Source organism: Gekko japonicus, unplaced genomic scaffold, assembly GCF_001447785.1.
Source record: "Gekko japonicus isolate JY-2015 unplaced genomic scaffold, Gekko_japonicus_V1.1 scaffold317, whole genome shotgun sequence".
Lineage (NCBI taxonomy): Eukaryota > Metazoa > Chordata > Lepidosauria > Squamata > Gekkonidae > Gekko > Gekko japonicus.
Genome location: NW_015162487.1, coordinates 729,358 through 746,341, shown reverse-complemented (window position 1 = coordinate 746,341; position 16,984 = coordinate 729,358). Strand labels below are relative to the sequence as shown.

At 47.8% G+C, this 16,984-nt stretch overlaps 1 protein-coding gene across 1 annotated transcript in view; it reads right to left on the bottom strand.

The window, feature by feature from the left end:
- Nucleotides 1-16,984, bottom strand: part of PLEKHM3 (pleckstrin homology domain containing M3) — a 108,891-nt gene that overhangs the window by 82,913 nt on the left and 8,994 nt on the right. The window contains exon 2 of the mRNA XM_015405942.1: nt 6,273-7,126. Within this exon, the coding sequence (XP_015261428.1) occupies nt 6,273-6,870 (598 nt within the window). The 5' untranslated portion in view covers nt 6,871-7,126. The remainder of the gene's footprint in view (nt 1-6,272; nt 7,127-16,984) is intronic.

Sequence of the window (16,984 nt, the reverse complement as noted above, 5' to 3'; positions counted from 1 at the left end):
CAAAAAGAGAGAGAAAAGTGTTGGGAGATGGATGCAAGAGAGAATGCAAGGGGGGGGGGGAATTATTTGCTTCCCATCTCTGGCCCCGATATTAATTAGGATTTCTGTGCTAGCTCAGAAAGCCATTAATTTCCTTTAAACCCACACTAATCCCTTTGTAGTGCAGATAATGGGTACGCATTCGACAGCCATCTTCCCTCCCCGCTAATCCAATAAACGAAACAGCATGGCTGCTGCAGCCCAGACCGCAACTTGGCTTGGGCCTTCTCCTTTCTGTCAAGCACAGATGACACTTCAAGTTTCTCCCACATTCATAACTGGTCGTCCCCCCCCCCCTTTGGCCGCCCCCCCCCCCCCCCCCCCGCCACTAAAGAGGTTCTGCCTGGCTTTTGTTGAATGACAGAAAAGGCCTCTCTCCCTTCCCCATCGCACACAGCCAGGCATTCTTCCCTGCCTTCTCTGCAGTTCTGGTGGAACTGGTTTCATCCGCTCCCACTTCAAACCGGGACAATACAAGTGGCCCGGCTTGATTAACATTCAAAAATGGGCATATTCTCTCGGGATGGCTGGCGCAGGGAGGCCGAGTCAAAACCGCTATCCCCCCTACCCCTCCACTCCGGGCCGGCCGCTGTCCGGTCTAGCACCCCTCCCCCCCCCGCTTGCCCCCCTCACCTGCCGGAGGTACCACCACCGCTACATAATACCTTCCCACTGAGTGCTTTCTGGGCCACCTTTCCCATTTGCTTTCGCCAAACAAGAAAATTAAATCAAGCAAATCGGAGCCCATCACGGAAAATGGGAGATAATCACAGTAAATAGCTCGCGTCTGGGGTAGCCTCTTCTTTCTTTAGAAGTAATTTCTCGAGAAACGGGGACCAAAAGAAGAAACAGAATGAAAAAATAAAACGCCAGCTGAGAACAGCACCGGATTTCTCATTTGGAAGAGTACAACCCCTTGCCTTGTTTGTGTTATGTCTAATCATAATGTGCTGTGCGTGTGCTCGCTGCATTTTGAAAACAGGTGATAACATTTTTCTCTTTGGGGTGTCCGGGGGCGGGGGGGAAATTCCCCACAGGTGCTGAAAGAGGAAAAATCAGAAAGTGGTCAAAGCAAAGCCAAAGTGGCCTGCAAATGATGTCAAAATATAAGATAGGCTCTGCTGGATCCAGTCAAAGCTCCATCTAGTCCAAGATTCGGTTTCCTGCAACAGCTGGCCAGATGTCTCTGGGGGACCTGGAAAAACGGCACGGAGCAGCTTGTATTCAGTGTGTCTGTAAATACCAGTAGAAAAGAGCAAGAGTCCAGTGGCACCTGAAAGACAACCAACATACCCTAACAGGGTATGAGCATTTGTGAGTCACTGCTCACTTCTTTGGTGTCTGAAGGAGTGACTCAAGAAAGCTCCTCCCCTGCCACAACTTTTGTTAGTCTTTAAGGTGCTACTGGACTCTTGCTCTTTTCTGCTGCCACGGACAGACTAACACTGCTACCCACCTGGATCTATCTCCGAATACCAGTTGCTGAAGGACCAACTACCTTCTCATGGCTCATGTCCTCCAGAACCTGATACTCAGAGATTCACTGCCTTTGAACATGCATGTCCCACTTCGATCTCATGGCTCATGGCTGTTGATCAGACTGATCCTCCATGGAAGTGTCCAACTCCCTTTCAGAGTTCCTCCTCTTCTACAGCCCTTGAACGCTTCCTTCATTCCATACCCACAAGTGCCAAAAAACCACTAGCCAGTTTACTGCTAGTTGGACAAGGAGCCAGGGTGATTACAGAAGTGGAAATGGCACTGCAGTTTTAACTGCACCTTCAAGGGGTGCACCGTAGACAGGGTTTACTACTGGACATAAGATATGGTGAGGACCAGTCACATGAACACATGAAACTGTGTCACATGAAACATGTATACGGAATCAGACCCTTGGTCCATCAAAGTCAGTACTGTCTACTCAGACTGGTCAACTGAACATATGATTATGGAGTGCCCTATATTTAACGAGTTGAGGGCTAGTTTAGTCACTCCTTTACTTAAATAAGGGGCCGTGGTGGCTCAGTGGTTAAGACGCTTAGCTGCAGACTGTAAGGTTGGTAGTTGGCAGTTCGAGACCCGAGTGCCACGTGACGGAGTGAGCTCCCGTCTCTGGCCCCAGCTCCTGCCAACCTAGCAGTTTGAAAGCAAGAAACTGCAAGTAGATAAATAGGTACCGCTTCGGTGCGCCTCAGCGTCTATGCTGGCAATATGACCACGGAGATGTCTTTGGAACAGCACTGGCTCTTCGGCTTGAAAATGGAGATGAGCAGCGTCCTGTAGAGTCGGATTCGACTGGCTTTCAAGCAAGGGAAACGTTTACCCTTAAAATATGGAATTGCTAAATGTGCGAGCCCAAGGGTCATGGCTACTCTCAGAGACAAACGATCGTGTCACCCTCTCAGTGGCAAAATTCATAGGCGCAATGATCAAATATAACAGAAATAATACTGAGTAAGGTCTTTTAAAATATTTCTTGGTTCCAATTTCTGCTCAAGGTGATAGCTGTATGAGGAGTACTAGACAGACAGACAGATACTCAGACTGACAGTGACTCTCCAGGGTCTCAGGCAGAGGTCTTTCACATCACCTATTGTCAAATCTTTTAACTGGAGATGCCGGGGATCGAACCTGGGATCTTCTGCATGCCAAGCAGATGCTCTACCACTGAGCCACGGCCCCTCCCTTAAAAAACAGGGTCACCAGCCTTCAGGTAGCTCCTGGAGATCTCCCGTTATTACAGCGGATCTCCAAATGACCAAGATCGGTTCCCATGAGAAGTCTTCCTTCCGCCTAGGGAATCTTTCCTCCAACCTAAGGGGCTCTTCCTCCAGGGTATGAGGAAGGATCTTTTGGCTGGAGGGGTGTTTCAGCTCCTGCTGAGCGGAGCAACTGGAGCCACACCAGTGTGACTGTTAGGAACACACACACCCATATGTAAATGGTATCTTACCTTTAGAAGAAGAAGAGATTGGATTTATACCCCGCCCTTCACTACCCAAAGGAGTCTCAGAGCGGCTTACAAACTCCTTTCCCTCCCCCTCCCCACGACAGACACCCTGTAAGGTAGGTGGGGCTGAGAGAGCGCTTACAGAAACTGCTCTTTTTCAAGGACAGCTGTGCCAGAACTATGGCTTGCCCAAGGTCATCCAGCCAGGTGCAAGTGGAGGAGTGGGGAATCAAACCCGGTTCTCCCAGATTAGAGTCCGCCCACTTAACCACTACGCCAAACTGGCTGTGCGTGTGTTGTCATCTGACAGCAATGGGAGAAGCGATGCCTCCTTGCCCTCCAGCCCTGCATGGGTCTGGGTCATACACCCCTAATTTAGCAGCAAGCACCTCTAGACGCGCTAACCTGCCAGAACGGTTGCCTTCGCCCTTCCCTGTTAAACCAGATGGTGCTGCTTCTGCAACAGGCCATGGGCTGTGATTTCAAGGATTTCTGCACAGAGCAGAAAATTCAGGGAGAAGCATGAAGCGAACACATGCGAGCACTCGCCGGATGAGGGCTGATCGCCAGCCAGCCAGCCAGAGTTTTACCAGCGTTGCCAGAATTTGTCTTTGTATTTTCCGAGTCTGGCAACTGGGCCAAAGAAACATTTCAGCTGTGCCGCTTTTGACAGTGCTATCTATACATGCGCACTCATAGTAAATATGGAGTGGGGGCAGAGCACACAAACACATCAAGAAAACTCGATACTGTGAATGCAAATGCATGCCCCGTGTTTCTTGATAGAGACTCTTTGGGGATCCCGTGACCAAGGGACCATACAGACAGATGCATCTGGGAATTCTTGAGTAATTTCTTCAGTCTTCCAGATAGAAGCTACCAGAAAGAGAATCTTCAACAAACACAACCACCTCCATATTCCCTAGCACCCTTCTAAATGGCGGGGTTAGCATAACTGATACAGGTTTCAGAACTGGCTGCCCTTGGAGGAGGAGGAGAAGGGGGGGAGGAGGAGATTTGGTTTTCATGCCCCACTCTTCACTACCCAAAGGAGTCTCGGAGCGGCTTACAATCTCCTTCCCTTCCTCTCCCCACAACAGACACCCTGTGAGGTAGTCGGTGCTGAGAAAGGTGACTGACCCAAGGTCACCCAGCTGGCTTCATGTGGAAAAGTGAGGAATCAAACCTGGTTCTCCAGATGAGAGCATGTTGCTCTTAACCACTACACCAAACTGGCTCTCAAACCAAAGCCAAACTTGGTTTCCCCTGGCCCACTCAACATAGGAATATTCGGAACTACTACTCTTTCAGAGATAAATGGTTATTTTCCCTGTTCTGGAAACAGAAAACCAAGATTTGAGAGGCAGCAGTTTGCCTAAAACTACCTAGCTGGGTTCATGCTGGAGCTGGGATCTAAAGCCTGGGTTCAGAGCTCATACGTAGATACACAAAGCTGCCTTATATGGCGTCCAATCCTTAAGAGCGTAAGAAGAGCCCTGCTGGATCAGACCAGTGGTCCATCTAGTCCAGTATCCTGTCTCACATAGTGGCCAGCCGGTTCTTCTGACGGGCCAAACAAACAGGGCACAGAGACCAAGGCCTACCCCTGATGCTGCCTCCTGGCACTGGTACTCAGAGGTTTACTGCCTACAAATGTGGAGGTTCCCTTTACTCATCGTGGCTGGTAGCTGTTAAGAGACCTATCCTCCATAAATCTGTCCAATCCCCTTTTAAAGCCATCCATGCCTGTGGCCCTTACATTGATGCCTGTGGCAGTGAATTCCACATTTTAAACCACTTACTGAATAAAGATTTCCTTTCGTCCATCCTGAATCTGCTGCCCATTAAACTTAACTGGGTGCTCTTGAGTTCTAGTATTATGGGAGAGGAAGAAAAATTCTGTCCAGTCTCTCTGTTCCGCGCATAACTATATAAACCTCTTACCATGTTCCTCTTTAGTTGCCTTTTAAACTGAGAAGTCCCCATACCCTACTGCCTTTCCTCATAGGAAAGGCTTTCCAACCCCCTAATAACATTGGTTTCCCTCTTCTATACTTTTTTCCAGCTCTGCAGTATCCTTTTTGAGATACGGTGACCAGAACAACAGACAGTCTTCCAAATGAGGCTGCACCACAGATCTATACAGGGGCATTATAATATTGGATGTTTTATTTTCAATCTCTTTCCTAATAATCCCCAATTTAGGGCTTGCCTTTTTCACTGCTGCAGCACACTTGGGTTGACCTTTTCATTGAGCTATCCACTACGACCCCGAGGTTTCTTTCCCTCTCAGACTCAGCAAGTTCAGACCGCATTCGCCTATACCTGAGGTTGGGGTTTTTTTGTTCCAGTGTGCATCTTCTTACACTTACCAATACTAAACTTCATCTGGCACATGGTTGCCCACTCACTCTACTTGTGGAGATCCTCCTTGGGGCTCTTCACAGTCACCCTTGGTTTTCACACCATGCCGAACAATTTTGTGCTGTCGGCAAACTGTTCACCCCCAGTTTAAGGCTGTTTATAAACAAATTAAACAGCACCCTCGGCAGGTTTTGTTCCTCTATGTGCCTAACAATTTTCTCGTTGATTAAAGTTTTCTACTAATTTGCCTGGGTCAGATGGTAGGCTAATGAGCCTGCGATTTCCTGGTTCCCCTCTGGATCCCTTTAAAAAAACTAGTATTATATTTTATATAACTTATAAGCTTTTATGTTACTAAGGTTTTTACTGGCTCATAACCAGCTAGGATAGTATCGGGACTTTTTCTGTTTGTCTTTTAAATTGTTATGTACTGGTCGAAGACTGTAATAATAAACTGACTAACTGACTGAACTAGTATAACATTTGCCACTCTCCAGTGCTCCAGTACAGGGACTCAGTTTAATGGCAATTTACTTATAATAGTTACTAGGTCAACAATTTCATATCTAGGTACCCTAAGAACTCTTGGATGTATGCCAACAAGATGAGGCAACTCACTGGTTTATAACTTCCCTAGCAAGTCCAGAACTTCATCTCTCATCCTCTCAACTTGACTTGGTCTACCAAGGAGAATGATGTCTATTTGGACTTTTCAAGGGCTCAGGATGAGGTCTTTCACATCGCCTACCACCTGGTCCTTTTAACTGGAGACGCCAGGGATTGAACCTGGGACCTCCTGCATGCAAAGCACAGGATCCACCACTGAGCAACTGCCCCTCTCCTCCTGACTGTATTGCGCTTCTCTTTCCTAAGAAGAGAAATACTAAAAAGTTAGTTGCAGCGAGGCGTGAACGCTTACCAGAGTTCCCTTGAAGGTCCTCTCCTTTTTGGAATCCATTTGGCATGAATGAAAGCTTGGGATTTCTGTTGCTTTGATTGGATGCCTGTTGCGGAGGGGCACCATTTAAGACCACCCCCCAGTCCACGCGGCTGATATCCGAGCGTGACCGGTTATGGCCCGGCTTGAAGGCCGCTTCCTCGCTCTGCACGAGGATGTCGTTCACGGAATGGGGCCGATCCCTCCTCCTCTGGCCTATATTGAAGATGTTAAAAGTCGAGTCCTCCCTCTGCTCCATCCAGGAAAGGTTGTCGGGAACGGTTCCCCTCTGAACCCCAAAAGGCTCTTTGGCAGGAAACGCCGTCTCCACTTTGGCTTCCAGGAGCCCATTTTTGCAGTGTTCCCAAACGAGGCTGTTCTTCCCCAGAGAAGCGATGTTCCTCAAGTCTCCGCAGGCTGCGATCTTGTTAAACGCCTCGTGCCCAACGAGTTCGGGAACCTCTTGAATCCCGAAAACCTTTGCCGGCTGCACATTCTCCAGCTTAGCATCGAAGGTGTTGAAGAAGTCTTCGGTTACCTCCAAGGCTGGGCTGATATCGTCAACTTCTAGAGCCTCCATTTTATTTGGGGGCCAGCAGAATGGGAGCTCGGGGGGTATTTCGCCTAGTCACCGGGGAGTCATCAACTGGAGGCGAAGGGAACAACACAAACAGCACTGGCATCTGATTTCAGGCGTTTGAGTCGACTTCCGTTGGGAAATACGCCCATGAAAAACTGCTTCTCTTGCTTACCATTCCAAATACTAAGCCTCTAACAAAGGCAGGGGGTGTGGGCACCGCTGCTCAGCAGAAACGATCCACAGAATCTGGATTTCCCTGCAAAAACACGGCACAAACCTGTATTAGTGAAGTCAGGCTTTTGTTTAGCGATTACAGTGTGGGAACGGGATCTGGGTTCAAAACCCTAGCCTGCTGTGGAAGCTTGCTTGTTTCCCATTCCGCAGGCGGGGCGGGAGATCCCCCCACTTTTGGGGGCTTCTATCACTGGTCATCTGGCTGGCGGGGGAAACCCCGCCCGCAAACAGCGACATCATGTCGGGATGTCCCCGGTGTGATGACATCACACGGAAGTGACATCATCATATCAGGGACATCACATGGTGATGCTCTGGTCTGAGGAAAAAATTCTGTGGTTTGACCCTAATTTTGCCATAGAGTTTTGCCCTCAAACCAGAGTGTCGCCACACAACGTCCTCGGCATGATGACATCACTTTTGCATGACGTCATCGCATCAGGGATGTCACTGTGCAATGTCATTGTCTGGGGCGGAGCCCTGCCCCACTCCCAGAAGTCTCCCTCCCACCCACCCCACCGGCGCGTCGTGGAGACCTGGCAACCCTAAAGCTTGCTGGGCAACCTTGTGCCAGGCATTTTCTCTCAGACTACCCTACCTCACAGGATTGTTGCCATGGGGAGAAAAATGGAGGATTTGGGTCCCCAGTGAGGAGAAAGGGTATAAATACCTAGAATAAAAATATAACCATTAATCACTTTATACAGTGCTTGTATGTAACTGGAGGACAGACAATGCAGGTCACACGGAACACCAGTAAAGAAGTAGGAACAGTTTTGCATGCCTTGTCTGCCTTAAGTAGGTTCAGGATTTTCCTGGAGTTTAGGGGCAGTATCCGGGGAAGGTGGGGTTTTGGGAGAAGAGGGGGCTAAGCAGGGATGTTACGGCACGGAGTCCACACTCCAAAGCTGCCCTTTCCTCCACATGAAGTAATCTGTGTAGTCTGGAGATCAACTAATATTGTGGGAGATCTCCAGGCCCCACCTGGAGGTTGGCAACCCTATTTACTGGCAGCAGGCCCGTACAGAGCCAAAGTCAAGTGGTTCCTCCAAATACAGGTCCTGCAGACCTGGTTCTTTCAAACTACAGTGCCAGCCTCCACGTGGGGCCCGGAGGTCTCCCATAATAACCGCTAAACTCCAGACTACAGAGATCAGTTCACCTGGAGAAAACGGCTACTTTGGGGGGTAGACTCTATCTGAGGTCCCTCCCCTCCCCATCCCCCCACCCTCTCTAGGCTCCACAGCCCTATTTTAGACTGCAGATAAAAGTGAAACAAGGACGGAACTAGGTATGTAAGAGTCCAGGGGGGCGGGGGACAGGAATCTTGGGCCAGGAGAAGCAAGAGTGGTGGTGGGGGGACACCTTCACCATGGCCGGGAAATAAAGTGGTGCAGGGAAGGGGCACGAGAGCCAGATGAGAGTTTTAGGTTCAGGGATGGGGAAGGCAAAGAAGATTTCGATAGTTAAGAAGGGAGAGGTGATTTCATAAACGTGGTTTTAACGGCAACCGAAACTGTTCCACTTTTCAGTGGTCTGCTGGGTCGGAGGTCACTTCTTCTTGCTTTTCAAACCGCCAAGGACGCGGCACCGGCGACACCAGAGCAATAACCTGCAGATTAAGAAGCCCAGCACAGCCAGGAAAAGAAAATACTGTGACTGGGACTTGGCGGGGGTGGGGGTGGGGAGACGACAGATGACACATAAAGGAATATTTTAAATTTATATCCCACCTGAGATGCTCAGTCTAGTTTACATAAAGAGCATCCTTACTGTCCGCTTGAAGCAGGCCGTTGCGTGTAGAAGTCTCTTGCCATAATACAAAAGCGCTCAAGGTTTTGCCGCTGGGTTTTTTGCCACAATCAGCCACCCAAGACCAACCAAGTCGTCCCACATTCACAGAGAATGAAGTGAGAGGAATCCGACAATGGTTTCAGGGCGAGAGAAAAATCTGCCTGAAGGTCATCCAGTGAACTTCATTACCAGTTAAAGTTGCCAGCTCCAACTTGGGAAATACCTGAAGATTTTCTTTGGGGGGGTGGAACCTGGGAAGGATGAGGGGAAAGAGCTCAGTAGGGAGAGGAGAAAGAGCTCAGTAGGAAAGGGGAAAGAGCTCAGTAGAGACGTGATGCCAGATCGTCTGCTCTCCAAAACTGCCATTTCCTCCACTGGATCTGATCTCTGTAGCCTGGAGATTAGTTGTCGTTCCAGGAGAGGTTCAGGTCCCACCTGGAGGTTGGCAACCTTGTTACCAGTACGGTGTAGCAGTTATGGTGTTGGGAACTGGGTTCAAAACACCAGTCGGCCACAAAGCTCACTTGGTGAACTTCAGCCACGCAAGATCTCGTAGGCTAGTCTACCTCACAGGATTGTTGTCGTGAGGATAAAATGGAGAAGGGGAGGAAAAAGGACTGCTGTCCCCAGCTCCTTGGAAGAAAGGATAAAAACGTGCTATGGATAGAGAAATCAGTAGAATGTATCTGTCTATGTAAACTAACCTGTCTACTACATGGCCAAATGTCTGATACATTTGGAAAATGGAATGCTTTTCTGCTTAGAATGAGAAATGAATTTCAGGCTTGTATAACTGATGTTTTATAATAGCCTTGTAGTTTGTATTTCGGAACTTTGTGTTTATGTATTACTTCTGACTGTTTTTACAACAACTTTGTCTGCATTAGTTTTATTTCTATATTTTTAAAATCAAAAACAAACTTTTTAAAGAAACGAGCTTTGGAAATAAACAGCTGAGTGGGGCCCGCCTGTGGGTTTCCGCATGTACCAACTCGCCACCTTAGCCGACACAATCACCAGCTGGGCATCGAATCTATAGCTTCCCGCTCAGCTTGCTGGTGCACGTGACGAGGAACCAGAGAAACCACTGAAAGGGAAAGTTCCCAACCGGAAACCCCTACGCACTGGTCATGGAATCCCAGCTATGCAAACCGGCAAGGACAAGTTCAGGCTGACGCACCCCACAGCCACAGGTTACGGTGAACAGAAACATTAAAACAGCACTTCCATTGCGCACAGTCGGGGCTACCTGGACATGCCCTGCGTGTGGAAAGACATGCACTTCAGCATTTCCCGATGCAAGAGTCAAGCACCTCTACTGATATTCACTTAGGCTATATATTTGGTACAGTTGTAGCCAATGCTCCCTCTAAGCTGTGGAGTCCTGTGAGCAAAAATTCTACCTTGTGAGCTACTGGCATTAAAGTTTTGAGCTAGTGATTTGGCCCCTGCATAAATTAGTTTGCTCTGGAGCCATCCTTCCTGAGCTAAGACAAAAATGTGTGAGCCAGAGGCGAAAAAACTGAGCTAGCTCACACTGACTCAGCTTAGAGGGAACACTGTAGCCTGCCCTTCTTCCAAAGACTCCAGAGCTGCGTATGTGGCTCTCCTCTCCCCTACGTCACAACATCCCTGCAGGGCCGGTTAGGCTGAGAAAATGTAGCTCATCCGAGGTCTCCTAGCAAGCTTCCACGGCAGAGCAGGGATCTAAACCCGGGTCTCCCCTGTCCTGGTCCAACTCTGTACCCACCAGGCCACACTTCCTCTCTGCCACACTTGCCTCTCTGCCTCTGGTTTGGCGGAGGATCCAACTCACAGCGATGGGACCAGAAGTGAAATCCTATCACGCCACCTGAGTCTACTCAAAAGAAGTTCCAATTTGTACAGGTCAGTATTAAAGTAGAGGATCTCTTAAGGGATCAGGATTTTCGGGAACAGAAGAACAGAAGAGAAGCCATGTTGGGTCAGGCCAGTGCCCCATCCAGTCCAACACTCTGTGTTACACAGCACCCAAAAACTCAGGTGCCACCACGAGGTCCCCCAGCAGGGCTAGAATTCCAGATGCCCTCCCACTGTTGCCCCCCAAGCACCAAGAATACAGAGCATCAGTTCCCCAGACAGAGAGTTCCCTCTGTACATCAGTGGCTATTAGCCACAAGGTAAGTCGACACCAACTGGGACATAATATATGGAATGTTTTCTGGGGTCTGCCCCACTCCCACTGGATAGTTTGAAGACAGAAAAAGAATTATTAGATATTTATTTGAAACATTCTTAAGATGCCTTTCCACCCACTTTTAGGGTTCCCAAGGTGGTGAGCATAAAAACACTAAAACAAGATTTTAAAAAACATTAAAACAACTACAACAGAACACAAACAAATAAATACATGACTGGGAGGAAAATTCCATGAGAATATTTGCATTATATTTCTGCATAAAAATGGAGCAGTCTCCCTTTTTCCTTCTGAGACGACAGAGTTACAATGATTGGTTGTGGACTTTTATTCCGTTTCAGGAATCTTCCACACAGTTGAGCTGAGTCCACTATGTACCGGTCTCATGGTCTTACATACTTCTTTCATGCGCTTCACTGAGCACAGGACGTACAACAATGTTTAGGATGCGCTTTTGTTGCACACACCTTGCTCAGCAAAATCAATTCTGGGGTTTCCTAGTACAATCCCAAAATCTCCTGGGGTTTCCTAGTACAATCCCAATGCATTTGGTCTCCGTGGTCTACGATTTTGCAAAAATTTCCTTGCCGTTTTCATTGCCCGCCCCCCTCTGCACCATGAGGGCTAGAAACTCATCTTTTATTTTCTTTAAAACAAAGCTTGAAACAGCTGGATTTCATGTGCAGAAAGAATTACGAGACACATTCCTGGGCCTCTGCTTAAAAGGGACATAAGGGTCCTGATAAGTAAGGCTGCAACTGATTACAACCAAACCCCAGATGATAGAGATCAGTTCCCCCAGAGAAAAGGGTGCTTTGGAAGGTGGACCCTATGGCATTATACCCCATTGAAGACCTGAGCCGACCCAAACCCCGCCCTCCTCAGGCTCCACCCCCAAAATCTCCTGGAATTTCCCATCCTGGAGCTGGCAACCCACTGCATGGGGCAGATGTCTTACTTTGAACCCAAAGAGAGCAGAGCAAGAGCAAAAGCTATAAAAGCAGGGGAAGGGTCGGATTATCTACTCTCGTCAGAGAGGAGCCAGGGGTCAGTGCAGGCTTGGCACGCAAAAGGTCTAGGGTTGCAAACTCCAGGTAGGGAAGCTTCAGGAAATTTGGGGGGGGTGGAGCTTGGGGAGGGTGGGGTTCGGAGCAGAGTTATAATGCCATACAGTCCCCCCTGCAAAGCAACCATTTTCACCAAGGGAACTGATCAGTTGTAATTCCAGGGAATCTCCAGGCCCTTACGAAGAGCGGGGAAGAGAAACTAAACCAACCAAGCAAAAACCTCCAAAGGAAGTTTAGAAAACTAGTAAAAGGCCAAAAGTTAAAAACATCAATAGATAAAAGTATGTGTGTTCATTTAAAAAACATTAAAAAAAACCCTTGTAGGGGCCCAAATAAAGCCTCATAAAGTAATCAAAGTGGCAAATGCACAAAGAACCATATACGACCTGACGCGTTTCGGCCCACAAGAGCCTTCTTCAGAGGTCAAATAGTACAGAATACAGCATACAACAAAGCCCCTGTTATACTTGTAAGGCAGTAAACCACTGATATAGGGCTAAAAATGAAAGTTTCCAATCTGGCTCTGAATGACACACACATAATTTTTTCTAGGGCTACAAATGTACCTGGCCTTGTGTCAGAAGCAATTGTATATATTGGAGATAGTAATATTGCCAATATGTACCTTTCAGTTTAGGGCCTAAGAGTACAAGTAAAATTGCCTTATCGGGGCCAAGGTGACATCAATTTGACCTCTGAAGAAAGCTCTTCTGGGCCGAAGGGCATCAGGTCATATATGGCTCTTTGTGCATTTGTCACTTTGATTACTTTATGAGGCTTTATTTGGGTCTTACAAGGTTAGACATCACCCTGCCAACAAAAGTCTGCATGGTCAAAGCAATGGTATTCCCAGTAGTAATGTACGGCTGCGAGAGTTGGACTATAAGGAAGGCCGAGCACCGAAGAATAGATTCTTTTGAACTATGGTGCTGGAGAAGACTCTTGAGAGTCCCTTGGACTGCAAGAAGATCAAATCAGTCAATCTAAAAGAAATCAACACTGACCGTTCCCTGGAAGGCCAGATAATGAAACTGAAGCTCAAATACTTTGCCCACCATATAAGAAGGGAGCACTCACTGGAGAAGACCCTGATGCTGGGAAAGACTGAAGGTCAAAGAAGACAGGGACGGCAAAGGATGAGATGGTTAGACAGTGTCATAGATGCAACGAACATGACATTGAACATGACATTGACGGCGGAAGACAGGAAGGCCTGGCATGATCTGGTCCATGGGGTCGCGGAGAGTCAGACTCGACTGTGCGACTGAACAACAACAACTTTTGTCTATACCTATTGTTGTTTATAACTTTTGGCCCTTTACTAGTTTTGTAAACTTCCTTTGAAGATCTCCAGGCCCTACCTGGAGGATGGCAACCCAGGAAGATCCCAGGTTTACTCCCCCGGCATCTCCAGTAAGAATCAGGTTGCGGGTGCTATGAAAGTCCTCTGCCTGAGACCCCAGAGAGCCACTGCTCCTCTGAGTAGACAATACTGACCTTGATGGACCAAGGCTCTGATCCAGTATAAGGCAGCTGCATGTGTGTTCATGAGACACAGCAGAGGGGAAGTACGCCTAAACTTCACAAGCTAATGGAAAGCAGGGCAGGAGACCAACGAGGTTTTTATGCGCACTGGGACCAGTGCTCCCTCTAAACTGTGGGTCTTGTGAGCAAAAATTCTACTTTGTGAGCTACTGGCATTAAAGTTGTGAGCGAGCGATTTGGCTACTGCATAATTAGTTTGCTCTGCAGCCATCCTTCCCGAGCTAAGACAAAAATGTGTGAGCTGGAGTCTAAAAAACTGTGAGCTAGCTCACACTAACTCAGCTTAGAGGGAACACTGACTGGGACCACTTGGACGTACTAAGGCATGTCAACTTCTAAATAGCTGCATCGACTTCCCTCCCCCCCTTTAGAACGAACTGTCTTTTTGTTTTCAAGATCTGAGAGATCCCTTATATTCGGGAGAAGCATAGTCATCAGCCAGCACTGTTGATAAATGCATGGTGAAAAATCCATGCTCACTGGCCACAGACCTGATTTGCAGCGCTTTCATTTCAATTGCTGCCTTTGAAAAGGTTCTGGTGCCAATGAAACTGTGTGACAAACAAATCTCTCTATTTCTTGCGGCGGAGGCAAGGCAGCCGACATGCTTTCCCAGTCAATTAGCAAGGTGTGCTGATCAAACAAATATAAGTGACTTAACTAGTTGCACAGAGACACTGCTTTTGACTCCCACAAAATTAAACCGGCAATTGAGACTAGCACAATCTGTTTTACAGGATTACTTTTCAAAGTTAATCCATTCAAACCCTTTGCATTCGCTAGCATTTGGGAGAGGGGTATCCTACTGATCCTGTTATAAAACCCTGGTTCAGTTCTGCTGCATCACTCATTCAAGTTCGTTCTAAACAATTTGACAGCCAGAAGACATACAAACGGCTGTAAATCGTAACGTTGATGACTCGGCATCGTGGCACAACAGCAAAGGCACTATAACACCACAATGTGAGGAGTCCCAACGATCTCCCAGGGGGCAAATCCTGAAAAAGTCTGAAACACCTTCTCATCCAAGACACGTCCTAATTTACACCCTCCTACTTTTTTCCTGATGGAACTTATTGACATTCTTTTGGAGAAGAACTACTTCAGATTTGAACAAAGTTTGTCCAGTGGCACCTTGAAGACCAACAAAGTTTAATGTTGGTCTTGGAGGTAACACTGGACTTAAACTTTGTTCTGATGCTTCAGACCAATGCAGCTACCCACCTGGATCTATCTACTTTAGATTTGATGGTGAACTGTAACCACGACGTGACCCTGGCTGCACTGTATGAAGTCGTGGCTACTCTGGCTAGCAGGGGCTCTCCAGGGTCTCAGAACAATGTCCTAAAGCATGAGATCATTTAACTAGAATCATGGAATCAAAGAGCTGAAGGGACCTCTAGGGTCATCTAGTCCAACACCCTGCACAATGCGGGAAATTCACAAATACCTCCATCTCACACACACCCAGTGAACCTTGTTTCCATGCACAGAAGATGGCAAATAAAACTCCACCTTCCAGAATCCCTGGCCAAACTGGCCTAGAGAAAATTTGCTTCCTGTCCCCAAAGTGATGATCAGCATTTCCCTGGGCATGTAAGAAAGGGCCACAAGAACTAAGCACCGATGCAACCCTTCCTGCCCCCCCCCTCTCATGATCTGCCTAATCCTAACTAGTGGTGCCCAGGGAGTGAAAGCGGGCCCTTTCATAGGGAAAACCCATTCCATACTACTAAACCCTACAAACTTCCTCATAAGAGCACCAGGAAAACATTAATTTGTATCAATCAGGAGTTAATTCAGTGACGCCACTGGAACAGAGGTTAAGCATATGCCTCTCCTTCCTGGTGACCTAAATGCCTGGCTATAGTAGAGAAACCTCCGTTGCCTACTTTGTCCCACAGAACATGGCAGAATCATTGGCGATCAAACCAACTCCTGTCCACAAGCTTCATTCCGAGTTCCATTTCTTGGTCATGGTGGAGTGTGCTGCTACAAAACTTGGCAAAACGAATCCCAGAAATATCCTGAAATTTCTGGCTACAGGGCCAAACTCTGGGCACCAATCCCAAGATCAGCGCTGTAAACCTGGAGTCAGAATTGAAATGCGTGCTGACTGAATACATCCCATAGTTGTTGAGGATAGAAATACCAGGATTCTCATTGACTTGATCAAAACCTATCCGTTGAAAAGGAAGAAGAGTTGGTTGTTATACCCCACTTTTCTCTACCCTAAGGAGTCTCAAAGCGGCTTACAATCTCCTTCCCTTCCTCTCCCCACAACAGGCACCCTGTGAGATAGGTGGGACTGAGAGAGTTCTGAGAGAACGGTGACTGGCCCAAGTTCACCCAGCAGGCCTCATGTGGAGGAGGCATGGGGAATATAAATATCAAAAGAACATGTCATGCACCAGTTCCTATGATTACTTCTCTCTCAACTGGAAGGATCACTTCCTGAGAAGTCACAGAACATTTACTGGAAACAGGATCCTGAATCTCCGGAGGTACTCAAAGTTCTTCGTAAAGTGATAAGCAGAAGGAGCAATAAATCAGAGGTCCTGAACATGGTTGCCCACTAAGACCTTTCCTGGTGCCTGCCAAGTGTTTTTAGGAAGTGGGTGGAGCTTTTGCCCCACCAGGTTTCTGATTGGCTGTGCAGATCTTTTTAAAAGTTGGTTTGGTAGCAGCCACCATCAGAGCATAGGGATCGCCACTGAGTGATTGAATCTCAACTGCGGCAGCCATTTTGTGGCTGTCTCCGCCTCCTGGGGTAGCCAATTTGTGGCAGCCATTTTGTGGCTGCGCCCACCACTCTGTATCACAACTCCAAAGGTGCCCACAGGATCAAAAAAAATGTGGACCCCTGCAACACGTGAAGCACAAATAGAAAGAGAGGAATTTTCAAAGGACGAGATATTTACTGCAACACTGAATCTCAACTGCGGCAGCCATTTTGTGGCTGTCTCCGCCTCCTGGGATAGCCAATCTGTGGCAGCCATTTTGTGGCTGCGCCCACCACTCTGCATCACAATTCCAAAGGTGCCCACAGGATCAACAAAAATGTGGACCCCTGCAACACGTGAAGCACAAATAGAAAGAGAGGAATTTTCAAAGGACGAGATACTTACTCCAACCCTCTTTAAGAGCATTCCTAAAGTAGGTCTCCGGATGCCGAGCCACCACATGTACAGTTCTAATGTCCGACCACGCTTCTAAGCCAGCTTTCTCAGGGTGCTCCAGCGCCCACATCCCTCTTGGGGAGAAACCATCCTTTGTGATTAGCCCTTTGCATCGTTTC